Source organism: Microtus pennsylvanicus, chromosome 1 (genome assembly GCF_037038515.1).
Source record: "Microtus pennsylvanicus isolate mMicPen1 chromosome 1, mMicPen1.hap1, whole genome shotgun sequence".
Classification (NCBI taxonomy): domain Eukaryota; kingdom Metazoa; phylum Chordata; class Mammalia; order Rodentia; family Cricetidae; genus Microtus; species Microtus pennsylvanicus.
The window spans coordinates 175,408,035-175,428,205 of NC_134579.1; the positions used below are offsets into that span (position 1 = coordinate 175,408,035).

Here is a 20,171-nt window from a genome sequence, read left to right on the forward strand (position 1 = left end):
TAGCAGTTAGGAGTACACAGTGCTCTTGCAGAAGACTGAATTTGGTTTCCAGTACCCACAGCAGGAAGCTCACCTATAACTCTAGCCCCAGGAGATCCAATACTCTCTTCTGACTTCAGAAGACTGAATTTGGTTTCCAGTACCCACACCAGGAAGCTCACCTATGACTCTCTTCTGACTTTTTTGGGCACCTGTCCTTACATGTGCATTCCCATACAAAAATTCACACATGTACATTTGATTTAAGATTAAAAAAAATGTCTTGGAGGGAAAAAGCAGCAATGTCGGGATATGGTTCGGATTGAGCATGGTGGTACAAACCTGTATTGTCCTGGTCATTGGGAACATAGGCAGGAGGTTGAGCCTGGGCTGTAGCGCTCTCTCTCTCTCTCTCTCTCTCTCTCTCTCTCTCTCTCTCTCTCTCTCTCTCTCACACACACACACACACACACACACACACATATGCAAACACAAAGAAGTAGAAGCAGGTCAGATTTGGGACTTGGTCCACCATTTTGTTTATCCCTAAGTTCTGCTGTGTTACCAATGAGCCACAGTTGAGTCTGGAATCAGTTTCCTGGCTGGTATGTGGAAATGAATTGTATAACTTTTATAGGGTTTTTGCCTTCTACCCTACAGAAAAGCCTATAGAGAATAAAGACATGGATTGTTAGCTCAGCTTTAACTACAGATCTACTATCTCTGATCTGATTTCCTCCCCAACCATTTATGAAGTCTAGAGGAAACTCCCAACCATAGACGTGCTCTTTCTGCAATTCTTTGTTGTGTAGGGCTGTCCTAGGCATTGTTGAATGCCTCGCTTCTCTGAGGCATTCACTGTCCAGATGCCAATTGTGACAACCAAGACCGGCTCTAGACAATGCCTCATGTCTTCTGAGGGACAAAAGCACCCCCAGCCGAGAACTGCTGTCTAGAAGTCACTGCCAGTAGCAATAACAAAACTGTAATGATAGAGTGCTGTTTTCGTGGCAGTGCAGCTCTCTACCCTGTACACACGAGTAGCTCTTGTGATGTTCCATGCCCGCAAGGTTCTGTTACAGCCTGAAATTGGAAGCTGAAAGCCACTATGTCAACTACCCTGAGTGTACTCGGGGAGTTAGGTTTGAGAGCCCGAACTCTTAACTATCTCACACATTTGGACATTGTCAGTGTAGGTGGTTGACGTGCAGAGTCAATTCCAGTGTTAGCTAATATTAAGTCTACCAGAGAAACATGAGAAACCAAAGTATATAAAATAAATGTTGCCTTGTAGCCAGGCAGTGGTGGTTCACCTTTAATCCTGGCGCTTGGGAAGCAGAGGCAGGTGGATCTCTGTGAGTTCGATGCGATCTGGTCTACAGAGTGACTTCCAGGACATGCTCCAAAACTGCAGAGAAACCCTGTCTCAAAAAACCAAAACAAACAAGCAAAAACGTTGCCTTCTAAGGTTATCATTCAACTTTCTCTCTCTCTCTCTCTCTCTCTCTCTCTCTCTCTCTCTCTCTCTCTCTCTCTCTCTCTCTCTCTCTCTCTCTCTCTCTCAGAGGCTAATGGCCTCTAAAGTTTCACCAGCCACACACATTCGGGGTTCTGGGCATCACAGAGAAGAATATATCAAGCCTACAATAACAGATCGGTTCCACTTTAGGCAGCCATTTTCCAGTGCTAGTACAGGCCCACAGCCCTTACCCATAATTCGGGAATACGGAAATCTTAGGAAGTCCTTTGTTACTCATTTGATTGTCAATTCATCTGACAGCAAAATTAGACTAGATTAGCATGAGACTGTTTAGTCGTTCTGCATTTTACTTACTGTAGTCATTTGTGCTTCCCATATGAGCTTTTACACGGCCTTTGATTAGCAAGTGTGGGCTCCGTGGGGGTCTTATATTATGTGCATCATGGGCAGCGTTCCATTCCCTCAGTCCTGAGTGTTATGAATTCAGAGACTTAGCTGGCACTAAGGGCCCTGTGGCTCTGCAGGAGGTTGTTTTTATTTCTCAGTTCCTTTATTACTGCTGCCATGCAGGCCACTAGGAAAGAACTATGAAACGTTTATTGGAGTCACTCGCTAATTGTCATTACAACCTGATTTTCTAAGCAGCAAGAAGAAAGTAAAAGGAAAGGAAATAATAATAATACAGCTGCTATTTTGGAATTTGTCACTTTTTAAATGGAGTGAAGAAGCCTCAAACCCTACAGAAAGAATATAAGCAAAGCAACTAAGGAATGCTGAGAGCTCCAATTGATTATACAGTACCAAATGGTCAGCCCTGAAAATACACATACAAGCTGCATTGTAGAGGCCAAGCGGGTTGTATTTATATATTAAAGTAAATGTTTGTTCATATATGTAACAATGATCAATGAAGAAAGAGGCCATGCATTTGAAAGAGACCAAGGAGGGCCATATAGGAAGCTTGGAGGGAGGAAAGGGAAGGGGAAACTGGTGGAGGGAGGGAGGAAGGAAGACTGCCAAGTAGTATATATAGAAATGGGCGTGCAGCATTCATCTTCAAAGCTGTCAGTGTTTTTATACTTCAGTTGTGTGTGTGTATGTGTGTTTTAGAGAGGTAAGTAGCTGCCCTTGATATGTTGATGCTTAAAGAAACTAGAAATAGAGAGTGAGCTGGGAGATGAGAGAGGTGTTCAGGGTCGACTGAGTAAGAGTATGGCTCAAGTTACCTCACCAGACTCCAGCATGGAGACCCTTCCGCCACACTAGCCCCCATGATGCCTTCCTACACAGCTCCGTGAATGAGGACTGTTACGTAAATCAAGCCCTGTTTTATTATTTATTTACCGTGTATATGTGTGTGTATACACACACACACACACACACACACACACACACACACACGGATCAAACCTGCCTTTAAACATGTGATTCTGTTGTCTCAGCTTTTGGATTAGTTGGGATTACAGACTTGGATGATGAGGCCTGAATGAGCCCTAATTTTAAAATATGCCTTTTTAATTGTAAAGGTAATTTATTATTAGCACAGATTGGTACTCTCTGTTACAGTATCCCTGAAGACAGTGTACTTGAGCTATGTCAAGTTCAAGGTGAAGTACACTGCAGGTGTAAAATACACCCCCAATACTAAGGAAAAACAAAGTTAAATTATCTCCTTGATTCTTGCTGTTTTTCCATTATATATGGAAATTAACAAAATTTAGGTATATTGTGTTAAATATATATAATTAATTTTCCCTGTTTCTTTTTACTTTTATAATACGGCTACTAGAATATTTAAATCTTTATAGCAAACAAGAAACTATTGTGTAAAACTGGTCTCCAGGTTAAGATTTTATCAGTTTCTGTTTTTGTAAATTGGGCTTCTCGTCTGTCTTTAAAGCAAGATAATTGTTGCCTGTGTTATTAACGAGGAAAATTACTTTAAACTGAAGTTTAGTTTAATGCCTTTCTTTGGTTTCAATGTAATTTGATAAAATATGAATTCTTTTTTCCAGCAAATTCTGCCCAGCTGGTTGTAGAGACATAGCAGGAGACATTTCGGGGAATATGAAAGACGGCTACAGAGATGTAAGTGATTAATGGTGTCACCAAAGGCGTAAGTGTTGCTTGCTGTGCCTGAGTTGATTGAAAAATCAAGCAAAATGGGAAACAGAAATCGACACAGATGTGCATTTTATGTTTTTGTGAGATGTTGAAATGTATTAATTTTGAAACTAAAGTAGTCTATGCATTCATTCTTATTTCCTGTTAAGAGTAATAAAAGTGAAATGAAGAACAAAAATATTTTTAGCACCTAAGAAGTATTATTTCATTGTACTGGTCAGTTTTCTGTTACTATAGTTAATACCTGAGATAAATATATCTGGCAGTTTCAATCCTGCCTGCTTGCAGTATATCATAGAGGAAGCCTGAAATGAAACAATATATCATAGGAAAGTCTGAGATGTGGAGTGTGTGTCAACGGGGAGCATGTGGCAGATAGAGCAAGCTGCTCACCCGAGGACAACTGGCAAGTAGAGAAAGGCAAAAGAGGGAATCCACAGACCCTTTCTGGTTTTTTGGTTTGTTTTTTTTTGTTTTTTGGGGGGTTTTTTGTTGTTGTTGTTGTTGTTTTTTCGAGACAGGGTTTCTCTGTGGTTTTTGGAGCCTGTTCTGGAACTAGCTCTTATAGACCAGGCTGGTCTCGAACTCACAGAGATCCGCCTGCCTCTGCCTCCCAAGTGTTGGGATTAAAGGCGTGCGCCACAACCGCCTGACTTCCACAGACCCTTTCAATGGCACTGTCTTGGTGGCCTAATTTCTTCTCTTAAGACCAGCCTCCTAAAGGTTCTGCCATGTGCTAATATGCCACAGGCTGGGCATTTGCTTTTAATGCATGAGCTTTGAGATGCAAACACTTGTCCAGTTTCTGCAAAAGCCCATAGATTCATATACTTAAATATTCATATTCTCTCTCCCCTCTCTTGTACTGAGGGCTCATAGTCGTGTCGTGTGTGTGTGTGTGTGTGTGTGTGTGTGTGTGTGTGTGTGTGTGTGTGTGTGTGATATGTGCATATGTAGTTGTTCATGCCATGGCATACATGAGGTCTAAGAACAACTCCTAGACCCCATTTCTCCTTCAGCTTCATGTGGGACTGTGAGGCCTGCATCATCAGATGGCAGGCACTGTTGACCCTGAGTCGTCCTGCTGGCCCCAGCTCTGTAACTCCAGGTGACTTCTGTGCTAGAGTTAGTGACGTGACTGGTCACATCACAGAGTAAAACGCCATCTGCCCTGCTCTGATTCACTATAGCTGCCCACCCCCTCCATTCTTATGCCTAAGGGGACTCTCTGGATTTTATATATATTGTTCCCAGACAAAAGTAAATCTCAGAAGCTTATTTTTCTAATCTGTCCTCTCTCCTAATACATAATTCATTGTTTATATCTCTTTACCTTTCCATCCTGCAGACCTTTGTGTCCCCGTCCCCCCCCTGCCCCGTTTGCTCTCTCAGCTGATATCACTCTTTAAAATGATTGGATTTACCCTTCACTGTTGAAAGGTGAAACGTCTGTCAGGAAAAGCAATTACTGGCGTGTCCTGGTGCATGGAGAAGTGTCTTTTGACCACACTATAGAGATTAAAATGCCACTTGGCAGGAGAGAAAACATGACTTTAATTTTGTTGCAGGTTGGTTTTTTGTTGTCTTGTTTTCTCTTAGCACATCTTGATTGCTTTTTGTTTCCTCCTTCTTGTATTGCTTTTGTTTATAAACTGGGCACAGGATATCTGACTTACTGGAATTTTTTCTTTCTTTTTTCCCCTTCTCATTCCCACATGTGGAACACCTAAGTTTTGACTCTTCCAATGGTCTATACCTCTTTGTTTTGAATATTTACTGAGTGAAGCTATTCCTAAATGATTCCAGGAAATTAAGTAGGGGAAGTCAAATGTTGAAGCAGAGTTTCTTCCCTTTCCTTGGAAAGGTTTTATATTGTTTCTTGTTTTGGTGTGTGTGTGTGTGTGTGTGTGTGTGTGTGTGTGTGTGTGTGTGTGTGTGTTTGGGGTGGGAAAACAGGGACTGGGGGGGCCAGTCATCCTGTGTGTTACATCTGAATACTTACCTGCAGGTGCTAGCATTCAGGGTTCATCTTACCAATTGGCACCATTTGCTTTTGTTTTTGCTTTTGTTTTTCAAGACACGGTTTCTCTGTGTAGCCATGGCTGTCCGTGGAACTCAATCTATAGACTAGATTGACCTCAGACTCAAAGATCCGTCTGCCTCACCTCCTGAATGCTGTGACTGAAGATGTGTGCCACCACGCGTGGCTCATCTCTTTCGAGGAGTCTGACTAGGGTCTTCCGTGAATCTGTTAGAGTCTTCATAGCTGCACAGCAGTATGCATACACCAAGGCTGAAACGACATCTGTTGTCTCCAGTTATCTTGTCTTTTTTCTTTTCTTTTTTTAAATTGCAAGATCACATTTCCTTTTCCTTTTTTCTGTCTTTCTTCGTCTTTGTTTGTTTGTTGTTGTTGTTTTTTTCAAAACAAGAGTTTCTCTATAACTTTGGAGCATGTCCTGGAACTCATTCTGTAGACTAGGCTGGCCTCGAATTCATAGTAATCCACCTGTCTCTGCAAGTGTGGAGATTAAAGGTGTGCCCCACCACCGCCCAGCAGTTGTCTTTTCTTACTTATGCTCTTATTTGTTTAGAGACCAGGTCTCACATGTAGCCCTCTCAAACTCAGAGGCCTGCCTGCTTTCTGCACCCCAAGTGCTGGGGTCAGGGACATGCACCACCACGCCTGCCTTTTTGTTTTTTTAAGGTACGCATATTTTGTGTGTGTGTGTGTGTGTGTGTGTCTGTGTCTGTGTCCTGTGTGTGCAGGTGAGCATTTGCTATGTAGCAGTCAGAGGACAATTTCAGGACTTCATTCTTTCTCTCCATGATGGAATCCAGGGATCAAACTCAGGTGGTCAGACTTGCCACAGGCACTTTTATGAGCCATCTTGCTGGCCCTGTCTCTCCTGTTTTCTGTGGATGAAGAGTCTGAGCGGGGTTTGACTGGGTTCCCACTGCAGGATCTCCTAAGACTGTAGCTGAAATGTCAGCTGGAGCTGCAGCTCCTCAGTGACAGGTGGGCTTCTCAGCTTGCAGTGTTGGGCGCACTCAGGTACTTGAGCGGCACTGGACCAAAGGCCCACTGCTTTCTTGGATTTTGGCTGTTGTTGCTGTCATTCTTCCTAACATGGCTGCACACCTCCTAGAAGCCAGCAAGGGAGAATGACTAGCAAAAGTATCTCCTACTAACATGGGACGCAGTGAAAAGGGGTGACATCCCACCTCTTTGCCATGTTCTCTGAGTTACTAATAGGAAGACGTCATAGCTTCCGCACATATTCGGCATTTTGCAAGGGGGATTACCAGGAGGCAGATCCTGGGAGTTATTTTAGCATCTGCTCCATGGCAGCTTCCTCTTAGGAAATACATTCCACGTAATGAGTCTTTTTTGGGAGAGTCTTTGCAAATCCAAAGCATCCTGTACATCAGAAAAACAGAATCTGGAAAACTAATTACTTGAGGAGCCATTGAAGCAGCAAGCATTCTGACTTGAGCGAGAATGTGTCCTTGGGTTGGTCTGTCTGTCTGTCTATCTGTCTGCCTGCCTGACTTTGACAGGGTTTCAAGTTGACCTTGAACTCTATATCCAATCCTTGGCTGGGCTTGAGCTCCTGGTCTTCCTGTTTCCACCTCCCAAATGCTGGGATTATACAATATTGAGAATATGTGGTCTTGAAGAGATAGTTACAGAAAAGGTATCGATTCATTCTTTGGGCCCAAAAGGCAACAAACAGTAGGATCAATGGATAAACGTCATAGAGATGCCAACTTCAGCTGCATAAAAGGAATAATTAAACAGCATAGACTGCAGTAGGGTGTTGGAGAAATATGTAGATGTTACAGGCATTTTGTTGGTGACAGTATGTATGAGTGAAGGTGCCCATGGGTGGGGAAAGAAGGGATCTTCAGAGGCTGCATGTGAAAAATGGGTCTTTTTCAGTCCTTAAGATTCTGGACTCTGTCTCATTGTCTGACCATCTATAGAGCAGTGTGGCCTTTGGGTTTCTCCTTAAGATGTGACCCCAGGGCAGCTTTCCTTTGCTACCTTTCCAGCTTGCTAATAGTGGGATACATCTGGTTTTCAATAGGATACATCAATTAACTAATTTATTATTATTTTGTTGTGGGGGTACTGTGTGCCTTCAAAGGAGTGGGGGTCAGAGGACAACTTGTGGAAGTTGATTTTCTGTTCACTGTGTGAATTCCAAAAATTGAACTTGTCTTGGTCACTGTTCTATTGCTGTGAAGAAACACTTTGACCAAGGCAACCCTTATAAAAGAAAGCATTTAATTGGGCCTTGTTTATCATTTCTTAGGTTTAGTCCTTTATTGTTGTGGGGAACATGTTGCCATACGCAGTGCTGGAGCAGAAGCTGAGAGCTACTTCTTGATCCATAGGCTGAGAAAGAAAGGTGCTGGAAACCACCCGAGTGACACACTTCCTCCAACAAGGCCATACTTCTTTTTCTTTTTTTTTTTTTTTTTTTTTTTGGTTTTTCGAGACAGGGTTTCTCTGTGGCTTTGGAGCCTGTCCTGGAACTAGCTCTGTAGACCAGGCTGGTCTCGAACTCACAGAGATCCGCCTGCCTCTGCCTCCCGAGTGCTGGGATTAAAGGCGTGCGCCACCACCGCCCGGCAAGGCCATACTTCTTAATCCTTATAATCCTTTCCGATAGTGCTACTTTCTGGTGACTAAACATTCAAATGACCCTATGGGGGCCACTCTTATTCTAACCACCACTGATTTTAAGTATCTAATGTGGCAGTTCATTGGGCACCTTTACTTGTGAGGCTATCTTGCCGGCCTTCACTAATTCATTTTACAAATTCATTGGTCTCAAAAAATGTTCAAGAAATTGCCAACAAGGACAATAAGAGTAGACTTACCAAAGTGGACAGGGGAAAGTCAGTGAAACCTCAGCCCTACTCAGAAAAGTACAGGCAACTAAGGAATGCTGAGAGCAGGAGAAATAAGGAGAAATACTCCTCTCCAGGCAAAAACACACCCATTGGTCATCCAGAATCAAATGATCAGTCCTGAAAACAAACATATGGGTAACGTTACACACACACATGTACGCATACGCACACATACCACACACACATTTGTATGCAATAATAGTTAATGGAAAAGAGGCCACAAAGGTAGAGAAAGTGAGAAACTGGGCCTATGTATACCCAAAAAATTGTAGGGAAAATGGAATAATACTAAGTATTTCTTTATGTAGTGACAATATGAGTGACTTTCTGTAGTTCTGTAGAATATTACTTGCATAGAAAAATGTTACAAATATGCTAAAATGAAGACTATGCGAACTGTAATAAAGCAGATAGGAAGAAGTCACATGATTAGAGGTGAAATATACGTCATTTTATTTGCACCTCACTGGCTTTTTAAGTTCATGTTTCATTAACTGCAAGCTCTTTTATTATTTATTTTTAGATTTTATTTTAAATTTTATGACTATGTGTATGTAGTGGAACATGTGTACGAGAAATACTTTCAGAACCCTAAAGAGGGTGTCAGAGCCCCTGGAGCTGAAGGGAACTGGGAACTGAATTCTGATCCTCTTCCAGAACAAGAAGCGCTCTTAACCGCCCAGTCATCTCTTCAGCCCCCCAAATGCTTACTTTTGTATTTATTTTTGTTGAACCATTGTCTGTCCTTTTGACAGCTTGTTGACTTTTCCTAAGAGGAAGTTTAAGGAAACGCTACAGTGCTGGGTTGGTTTGATGATGGTTTGCTGACTGCTCGGGAAGTCCTGTGGGTCTCCATGGCGTCCTGTTTGCCTGACTTCCGTGGCATGGTGAACGTAGTGTGACGATGCTTTGTTTGCTTTTTTTTTCTTTTGAGATAATATTTGATTTTCATTCGGATGGATGTCAAATTCCCTGTGTAGCCCAGGCTGGCTTCGCACTTAAAACCCTCATGTCTTCCTAAACTTGACAGTGACAAGGCTACTTCTCATCGCTCTAAAATATGTGCATAGATGTATACATAAACACACATTTAAAAATTAAAAAGCTGTCTTCAAGGGCTAGAGCTGTGCATGCGTTCCCGTTGCTCTTTACAGGATCATAGCACTGTTGTTTCTGTTTAGTTCATGAATCTTGTCTAAAGGAAATCACTAGTTAACACAAACCAGTGATGGAGTTTGCCCATATGTGCATTTGACTGTGCTATACCCGCACCGCAAAACTAACTAGAAAATCAAAGTATTAGTTGTTCAAGGGGAAGTATTTTGGTTTTTTTTTAAAAATCAGATGTAATGAAGGTTAATTTTTAAACTGATACAGGGGACATTGATAAGCATGAATTATGTTTAAATTATTAGATGACGGATTGTGTTTTTTTTTTAAATAAAGAAATAGTTGTGGGAAAGATTGGTCATTTTAACGATGATTTAATGGACAGATCTGGTGACTAGTCTCCTAGAGATGAATCCTGTGCCATGCATTAAATATTATGGGGAGATGTATCTATAGTTAAAACCTTCCTTAATAGACATCTGTACCACTGGACTCCTTCTGTTCTGCTTGGGGGAAGTCAGACTATTCCATGACCAGTTACCCTCGTGGGCATTGTTGCTCATTGACCCCTGGTCTGTCAGTCACTGGGAGCTGTGTAGAGAACATAGCTTCTGAGATGGTCGTCCATCACCAGGCAGAATTCTGAGGGAGAAATGATTCGAGGCATTGGGAGTAGCTGCCTAGCAGACCATCAGTTAAGTTGCTTCTCTCCTGGGGCATAGGGAGGGAGATAAGCTTGTGGGAACCCTACAAAGCATGCATGCCCTGGCTAGAGCCAGAAGGTGGCAGGCATCCAGAGTAGATACTGCATAATCCAGATGATCTAGTCTATCCTTGTCGCTGTCTGGTTTATTTAGGAAGAAAAGCCAGAGCAGAGAAATGACTTCCGCACATGTAACGAGTGCAGTTAGAGTTGAGCCAGGATGCCCGGACAGGAACATGCTGAGCAAGCACTCCTCCGCTGGCTATATCCCTAGCTGCCAAGGGATGTATGCAACCCAGGCTAACCTTAATCTGGATGTGTGGCTGAGGCTGGCCTTGAACCCTTGACTTTTCTTCCTCTACTTCCTAAATGCTGGAGTTAGAGGCATGCATTACCGTGCAGAAAGTTGTTGTTTTTTTTTTTTTTAATGAAAGTAGATAAATAAAAGTGCAAGCTGCAACCCCCTCACTGGCTGCTGCACTTGGGAGAATGGACCCTCCGCCTACCATGGGCGGCACAGTAGAGTTAATCCAGTAGACAGGTGCCTTCGTGAGCCAGCCCTGAGAGTATGAGAGGGGCAGAGCTGGTACTACCTCCCTCATCTCTGGTGTGGTGGTAGGGACAAGGAAAAGATGCCCTCCCTCTACCACCTCCAGCTGCCAAGGGAGCTGACCCTCCCCCTTACCAGCTGCAGTACTCAGGAAAATAGACTGCACTCTCCTGGACAGCACAGTATAGCCGACCCTGTTGGCAGAGATGTGGGGGAGCCAGTCCTGAAGCAGTGAGGTTGGAAGAGTTGTCCCTGTTACTCATCCATCTTGCGTCATGGGGAAGAGATGCTTGCCTTTCTCCCATCAACACCTGAGGCAGATTTATTTTACTTATATGAGTACTTTATCTGCACGTATGCCTTTATGCCAGAAGAGGGTATCAGATCCTACTAGAGGTGGTTAGAAGCTACCATGTGGTTGCTGGGAATTGAACTCAGGACCTTTGGAAGAGCAGCTATCCCTCCAGCCCTACATTATCTTTCCTTTAAGATTTTATTTAGTTGTTTATCATCTGTGTATTTATTTATTTTTCAAATGGGACTGAGAATTGAACTTAGACCTTGCACAACTAGGCAAGTGCTCTATCACTGTGCTATATAGTCCTCTTTTAAATAATTACATTGCATTTATTTATTGTGGGTAGGTTGTCTTAGCTTTCTATTGCTGTGAAAAGACATCATGACCAAAGCAATTTATAAAAGAAAGCATTAAACGGGGGCTTCCTCCCAGTTTATGACCATCATGGCTGGGAGCGTGTCATCAGGCAGGAAGGCAGGCAGGGTAGCCAAGAGTTACATGGTAAGCCAACAATTATAAAACCTCATAATCCTTCTCAAACAGTTCTACCCAACGCAGACCAAGTATTCAAATGTATGAGCCTGTGGGGACCATTGGGTTCACACAACACAGCATGAGTGTAGAGGTCAGAAGACACTGACAAGCGTTGGTGTGTCCGTGTCTGTTTCCGCTCGTCCCACCCCCACCTCTACGGAGCTATCTCACCATTTTCCCACCCATGTTTTACTATTTATTTTTTGAAATTAAAAGAAAGCTTTCATGTGTATGGATGTTTTGCTTACGTGTATATCTGTGTTCAATGTGAGGGTGCATAGTGCCTGCAGAGACTGGAAGAGGACTTAAAATTCCCTGGAACTGGAGTTACAAATGGTTAACTGCCATGTGGGTGCTGGGAATCGAACCCGGGTTTCTGAAAGAACATCTCTCCAGCCCTGCCACCAATGTGTGTGTGTGTGTGCGTGCGTGTGTGCGCGCGTGTGCGCGTGCGTGAGAGAGAGAGAGAGAGTCACAGTACACATGTGGAGGTCAGAGAAGAACAATGAACAACCTCAGATGTCTGTTCTTGCCTTCCACCTTGTTTGAACAGCGTCTCCTACTGGCCCTGGGTACAGCACTCCAGCTGGCTTTCCAGGTGTCCTTCTGTGTCTGCCTCCCTTCTCACCTTAGGAATGCTGCAGTGTCTGACTCTGTAGCTTCTAGGGATCTGAGAGCTCAGGTCCTCACATTGGCACAGCAAGTGCTTTACCTGCTGAGCCATTTCCCCAGTTTGCCAAGACAGTCTCGTGTAGTCCAGGCTCATCCCCCTATGTAGCTGGGGATTGCCCTGAACTCCTGGTCCTCCTGCCTCCGTTTCATAATCGCTGGGGTTGCTGGTGTTCTTGACTATGAAGAAAGCTTCCTAATGCAGGCAGATTGGGGTCTCTACTATAAAGAATGTCATCCTTTTCCCTCATTCTAGGGCTAATTTTGTTTCCAAAGCAGAAGGTGTTGTCTCCATCTGTCATTATTTATGGCAATGATGTCAGATACTGCAGAACTGGCTTCCTTTGCCAAACCTTAGGTGGGAAATGTAAAGTCTCTTTAAAAAAAGAAAAAAATCACGGAATTCCTTGGTGGTGTTGCAACTTCAAGATAATTGGTTCCATCTATCTCTTTGCTTCTCCAACCACTGTAACTTAAGAAATACTTCCATTGAGAATCAGGGAATTGGTGTTGTCATGAACACTGCGGAGCCCAGTGATTGAGACCCAGTGTTGTGACCCTCTGTCCTGCTGGCTTGGGTATTAGCTACGGGCAGATGCAGAGCACCCACATCTCTTCCTGGGGACCTTTGGACCTGGTCACCCCATCAGAGCCAATCCCACGCCCTAACTGCCTTAATCAGAGCCAGTCGGTTGCTCTTGCTTTTGCTGCACGTGTTAGACATACATAGCATACAGCTTGCTGAAGGCGTCCATGACGCACAGTGCCTCTGCAGACACGGGCTCTTGGACTCACTGAAAGGATTCAGAAAAGGAGATAAATAAATGCTGGGAATTTTTTTCCCATCATTCCACATGAAAGTTTCTGTTCCATATAGCGGCTGAGAGCTGTCTTGGTTTTGGCACCATACCAAATCACTGGAGTAATATGAAACTGTGCTACAGAGTCTCACTTTCTTGGCTAGTCCGTAGGCTGCCTTTCACTGTGTTTGTGATAGTTTTTCTTGTATACCGAGTCTAGAAAGCTCATTTCCTGGCTAGTCCCTACGCTGACTTCCACTGTGTTTGCAATAGTCTCTCTTGTATACCAAGTCTAAGAGACTTAGTCCATTATCTCTTTGTGCTTAACCATCCATCTAGAAATCAGTGGCTTTAAGTAGCCACCATTTTATTTGCTCATGAACATGGTGAGCAGTTTTGACAGATGGATTCTTCGGTCCACTAGTCTGAAGTTGTTCTTGAGGCGCTCAAGAATCCCTGTGGCTTCACTAATATGCGTGACAGTTGGCAGGACCTCTTTACCTGTAGAAAAACAAGGCAAACTCCTCGCCTCAGTTCAGATTTCCGGCTAGGCGTTTCCATGAAGTCCTGGCTGTGGAGAGGCATCATTCATGGCGGCAGGGCTACTCCTGTAAATGACTAAGTATGCAAAACCAGAAAATGTGATGAATGTGCCTCTAATCCCAGCATTCCCGAGGCAGAGGCACCAAGATCTCTGAGATCAAGGCCAGTCTGGCCTACAGAGTGAGTTTCAGAACAGCCAAGTCTAAATAGTGAGACCCTGTCTCTAAAAGGGCAAAACAAACCCAAAACCCCAAGCAAACAAAAGCAGAAAACTCCAGCTTTGTTTCCACCGTGTTCTCAGCGAGTGCTGAATGATGGTGTCGCTCTGTTTCAGACCTCTTTGCTGTGCAAAGCTGCCATCCACGCGGGGATCATCGCAGATGAACTGGGGGGCCACATCAACCTGCTGCAGAGCAAAGGCATCGGTCATTATGAAGGAGTCCTGGCCAATGGTGTGCTCTCCCGGCAGTAAGTACGACAGGATGCCCTGTAGTCAGCTGTGAAAATGTCGGTGATGGGGCTAGGAAGACAGCTCCGCCGTTAAGAGCACTTGTGAGAAGTTCAGTTCCCACATTGGTAGCTCACAACCATCCATGACTTCGGTTCTAGGGTGTCTGATAACCGCTTCTGCACCAGGTGTGCACACGGTGCGCAGACAGACATTAAGGCAAACCACTCATACTGTTAAGTTTCAAACGCTGGGCAAACAGCTGACATGCCTATTTAACATTATCAAAGGTAGACCTGGCTGCCAGGTTCTCCCAGCATCCCTCAGTCCCTACCTGTTCTAGAGTATGACTGGCTTACCCTGCCCTCCACCCTGAACTCTCCAGCCCAGGGCCTGGGCTGCTCTTCCCCCAGAGGCTCTTCCCTATAGAATCCAGACATTTTGGTTACCCTTCCCCTCTTATACCTTTGATCTCCTGGCTGCTGCACTTGGTTCTCCTCTCTCCCCTTTCCCTTCCCCCCTCCCCAGTCTGCACTCTCCCAGGTCCCCCCCCCCACCTCTGAGGATGCTCTCTCCCACAGATCTACAATAACCTTCTTCCTCCACCACACCTAGGAGGAGTCATGTCCTTTTCTTTCCTTTGTTTTCATTCATCACTTAAAAAAATAAGGTAAATAAATCTTTAAGAATGTTCGATAATCCCAGCACTCGGGAGGCAGAGGCAGGCGGATCTCTGTGAGTTCGAGACCAGCCTGGTCTACAGAGCTAGTTCCAGGACAGGCTCCAAAAACCACAGAGAAACCCTGTCTCGAAAAACCAAAAAAAAAAAAAGAATGTTCTAGAGCTTCAACAGCATTTATAATCTATGTGGAAAATAAATGTAGCGATAAATGGGCACCCTGGTTGTGCCAGCATGAGAGTTAAAATGGCCTGAGCCCCCGCGTGGAGGAGCGCTTCCACTCCCAGCTGAACCTGCGGGAGAGAATGAATGCCGTTTTCTTCCAGGTTTTCATGGTTTCGGTAAATTCCTGATTATCTCCAACTGTACCTACTACAGAAGAGGACAGGAAACCGAAATACATGTTGATCGAACCACTGAGTCTTCTCTGACCTTCAAAGATTTCTAGAGACTGTTTCTTGAGGAGTAAGAAAAAAATAATAGCAAGGGCTTGTATTGTGTGATAGTGTCTCAGTTTACTGCATGGGAGTTTAAGCATGGCCCAGCCCTGCTTAAGTTTTTGTCCTGAGTGCCTACACCGATGAACTTTCAGATGGAAGTGTAAGCCAAATAAACCCTTTCTTCTCCAACTTGCTTTTTGGTCCTAGTATTTTATCACAGTTGTAGTAACCCTGACTAAGACACTCTTAAGAGTGTGGGCTATCTTGTTTGGTAGAAATCCTATCACAAGAATGTATTGTGAGCCACCAAGTGGGGGCTGGGAATTGAACTCGGGTCCTCTGGAAGAGTAGCCAGTGCGCTTAACTAGCGAGCCATCTGTCTAGTCTGAACATATACTTTTTTAGATCTATATATCTACCTCAAACCTTGGAGCATTAAATTTTACATCCTGCTTGTGGCAGAATTGATGGTTTATACATTGTGCTGTAAACCTTTAAATGTCAACCTGATCTTGACTTTTGAGAATTTTCTGTGTGTGTCTATTGAAGGCCTGATGTTTTTTCAAGAAGATAAGATGCTCTTGCCTAGACTGCTCCAACGACTTGGCCTATTTTTATATGTGTCTGAATGCCTCATGGTGACCAAGTTTAATGTGTACTGCTTGGATTTTGTTTTACTTTTGAAGAAAAACATTAAAATAGCTGAATTAAAAGTAGGCTTAATTCTCTCAATTACACACATAGCAATTAGACTTAATGCATAAATATAACTTTCACGTGGAAGTTAAATTTGCATACCAACGATGTACATAAATATAAATTATTAGCAGCTTGTAGGAAGTTGGCGGTTTATCTTGTACTTAAGTTGTATGAATTATCTTGTTTTTGTTTTGGTGGGAGTAGAAAGTCCAGAGTTATAATATCAAGGGCTGTACTTTCTCCTAGCTCTCGTGATTTCTCCCTGATCTTTGTTCTGAGCAGGGAGTTAGCTGTATGTTAAGCCAGTCTCCTCGTCTTGTTTAGATCCCAAATCTTCAGGGAGCAACTGTTTTGATCTGTGATGTTTTGCCCTTGGGGAAGCACTGTACATTCGGTCATTGAACTTCTGTTCCCACACATGATTGTTTAGTGTCCGGGGGAAAAACAGAGAAGGAAGCATTGCATCTGAGGAAGAGGGGGTCCCTAAAGTAAATATCCAGACCTGCTGGGACTCATCCGGGGGTCAGGTCACTTCCTGGATCTGCGGAGACCAGAATGAAATCAGGAAGAGGGACTGACCTCATCCCAAGGAGGAGGCTCTGACGGTCAGCAGGGACAGCCTTTCCTTTGTGTGTACCTCCGATTGTTCCAGACTGTCTGTCTCTGGAGTCCCGGGGGAGCTTTCTTACTGCTGTAATTTGATGGAATTCATTCACCTCATTGCGGGTGCCACAGAGCCCTGCCCTCTTCCGGGTGGTAGTTTTGAAGGAGGAGGTTTGTGTACCCTTAGCGTGACTTTGTCCCAGTCAGTTAGTTTGATACAGTGCACTGTAGAGGCCGGCTGATATGGAGGGAAGCCAGGCAGAGAGCTGGTAGCAGAACCTCCCCTCTTTATAAAAACATATTGTTTCATTTTAAAATTGTGTCTGCGTGTATGTGTGTACACACGCAGGCATATGCATGCCACAGCATTCATGCAGGGTCGGAGGACAACTTGTAGGAGAAGTGGTCGTCAGGGATCACTCAGTGGGCCCTTATCAATTGAACCACCTCACAAGATTCACTTCTTCATGTTCAACAGTTATCCTTTCTAATTCTAATTTGGTTGCCTCACAGCAGCGAGAACAACCATAAACATTTGGTTGCAACACATGGTTGATGTGACATTTGGGAGACCACGTTCCAATGTAGTTCTTAGTTTTGGGACATTAGGAGAAAGAAAATTAAAATATCAGACAAAAGAGGGGCTCTTGATGAATTCTAAATTTATTCCCTACAGTATGTACCTTTCCCAGAGGGTCACGAGATCTGGGTTCTCATTCCAGTATGGAGGTTCCTTAAAAAACTAAGGTAGAGAGATAGATCAGTGGTTAAAAGCATTGGCTCCTCTTCCAGACGTCTTGAGTTCAATTCCCAGCAACCACATGGTAGCTCACAACCATCTATAATGGGATCTGATGCCCTCTTCTGGTGCAAAGGTGTACATGCATATAGGGTACTCATATGTAAAATAAATAAATCTTTAAAAAATAAAAAACTAAAAACAAAACTACTATAAGACCCAGTTATACCATGTCTACGCATGAGACCAAAGGACTTTTACCCACACATCAGAGAGATCTGCATGTCCACACTTACTCCAATATATGGGGTCATACTAAATGTCCATCGCAGATGAATAGATACAAGATGAACTTTGGGCATTTACAGGAGAATAGAACCAGAGATCAACATGTTAAGCAAGAAAAGCCAGACCCGGGAAAATAAACATCACATTTTTCTCTCATGTGCAGAGCCTAGATTAATATAATGTCTGGGTGTGGTGCAGTGCATGTCTCTAACACAAGAGCTAAGGGAGCTGGGGGCAGAAGGATTGTGCCAGGTTTGCTTAGGGTACCGGTGTGAGATTGAGGGAGGCTGGGGCTGCATAACAAGAGCTTAAAGATAACAGCAACAAAGCAGAAAGGGATGGGCTGCTCGGTTTTTATGTAGCACACTGGGGTGATCTGGGAGAAGAGGCCTCAGTTAAAGAAGTGCCTCTGTCCAGTTGGGGTAATGCCTCTGTCCATGTCTGGGGTAATTTCTCGGTTGATGATTGGTGTGGGAGTGCCCAGTGGTCCTTTGCTGTGTAAGAAAGCAGGTTGAGCCAGCCAGTAAGCAGCATTCCTTCATTTCCTCCACTGGAGTCCTTGCCTGCAGGTTTCTGTCTCGAGTTCTGCCCTGGCTTCCCTCGGTGATGGAGTATAATCTAAGAGTTATGAGATGAAGTAAACCTGTTCCCCTTCCAGATGCTTTTGGCCGCCATGTTTGTCGCAATAATAGAAAACACACAAGGATAGGTGGCTCTTCAGGTTGGGGAAGCCATGGAGAATTTGGAGTCGGGGTGAGGGGATTCAATGCAATCAAAGTCACGTTGTGGACATGTGAGAATGCCATAGTTAAAGGCATTTTGTACGATTAACCCATACTATTTATATATTAGGAGAGGTCATGGCTCTGAGTCTGGCCTTTGTCACCTGTCTTCTTTAATTTATGACAGTTTCAGGGTTGGCTTATCCATAAGACACTGCTGAAAATGATAATGGGAAGCTGGCAGGATGGGGCCGTGCTTGGCTCCAGTATCTAACGAAACAACTCACATGCCTGTTTGTCTTTTTTATTTCAGTGGTTCGCTGTCGGAAAAGCGCTTTCTGTTTACCTCCACAAGTAAGGGTTGTTATTGCTTAACAGTCTTCTGTGGGAATTTAGTCCTGCAAAGCCCCCAGGTTATGTAGCTCAAGAATTTTCTATTTTGTTTTCTTTGTTTCCTTTGGTGGTGCTGGGTCTGATCTTTGCTAGGCATGTGACCTACTTCAAGTTGAAGATCATCCTCAGGTTTGTAGTCAGCCTGGACTATACGACACCCAGCCTAAAAAAAAGAGAGTAGTAAACATGTATATATGTAAACATGTATGTGCCCACACATAGTAATAAGCAGTAAGTATGTGTATGTACACAGACACAGTAATAAGCAGTAGCATGCTATACTATACATTTCTCATTTAACTTTTGAATTATGGGTGTTTTCTAAATTACTGTATATGTATATGCCATTGATTAACCATTCCCTTCCACAATATTTACATTGTTAGATTTTTCTACAGTTTTACTCTTATGAATGATAGCAGTAGGGCTTACCTGTATTTTTTTTTTTAACCTCTTGTTCATGAACTATAACATTGCTACGTTGGTTGTTGGTTTTTTTGAGGCAGGGTCTCATTACGTAACCTTAGGTGACCTGGAATGCGATTTGTAGGCTGGCCTTGAACTCACAGAGATCTGCACCTTTGCCTCTCTGGTGCTAGGATCAAAGGCAGGCACCACCATGCTGGCTTGACATTTTTACTTCCCATTGTCCTTTAGTTTCTTCCCAAGGATCACAGAGAAAGGTGCAGAGTCATAGCCTACATTTGTTTACAGTGATAGGCAGGGGTCGGTTCTGGGGCAGGAGCCTCTTCATTTGAGGCACAGCAAGAGTAGTCGAGAACGTGGTGTTTTCAGTTGCAGAGTAAAATGCTGCTTGAGGACATCAGACTGCATTTCCTCTTCAGCCACACCTCTGACAATGAGCCTACCCAGGCAAGGTAGCAGTTATCTGTCAACCTTCCCTGAGCTGTGGACACTGAGGGTGAGAGCTTTGCTGCCAACTCTGCATGCAGCTTCCTCCCTTCAGCTGTCTCCTCCTGATTCGGGGATTTAGCCTCAAGCCAGTAAGAAGCTCCAAGTCAAAGCAATGCCTTGGAGCACAGAAAGCTGCCCTTTTCAAGTGGAGGAACAATTTTATTTTTCTAGACTTGGCTCAGAGTTTACATCATCCCCTTTTACTTTGTAATGCCATAAAGACCAAGCAAGGTCATTTCTCCTGTGTGCAAAGCAGTTTTGTTTATTGAGTTTTGTCTGTCTGTCTGTCTGTCTGTCTGTCTGTCTGTCTGTCTGTCTGTCTGTCTATCTATCTATCTATCTATCTATCTATCTATCTACCTACCTACCTACCTACCTACCTATCTAATCTATCTATCTATCTATCTATCTATCTATCTATCTATCTATCTATCTATCTATCTATCTACCTACCTACCTATCTACCTATCTATCTATCTGAGGCAGGGTTCCTGTATGTATCCTTGACTGTCTTGAAACTTAACATAGATCC

The 20,171-nt window shown here is 43.7% G+C and overlaps 1 protein-coding gene across 1 annotated transcript in view; it reads left to right on the forward strand.

Annotated features, from left to right (window-relative positions):
* Positions 1-20,171, forward strand: part of Dcbld1 (discoidin, CUB and LCCL domain containing 1) — an 82,045-nt gene that overhangs the window by 53,533 nt on the left and 8,341 nt on the right. The window contains exons 5-7 of the mRNA XM_075945814.1: positions 3,475-3,547; positions 14,048-14,181; positions 18,645-18,685. Coding sequence (XP_075801929.1) covers positions 3,475-3,547; positions 14,048-14,181; positions 18,645-18,685 — 248 coding nt within the window. The remainder of the gene's footprint in view (positions 1-3,474; positions 3,548-14,047; positions 14,182-18,644; positions 18,686-20,171) is intronic.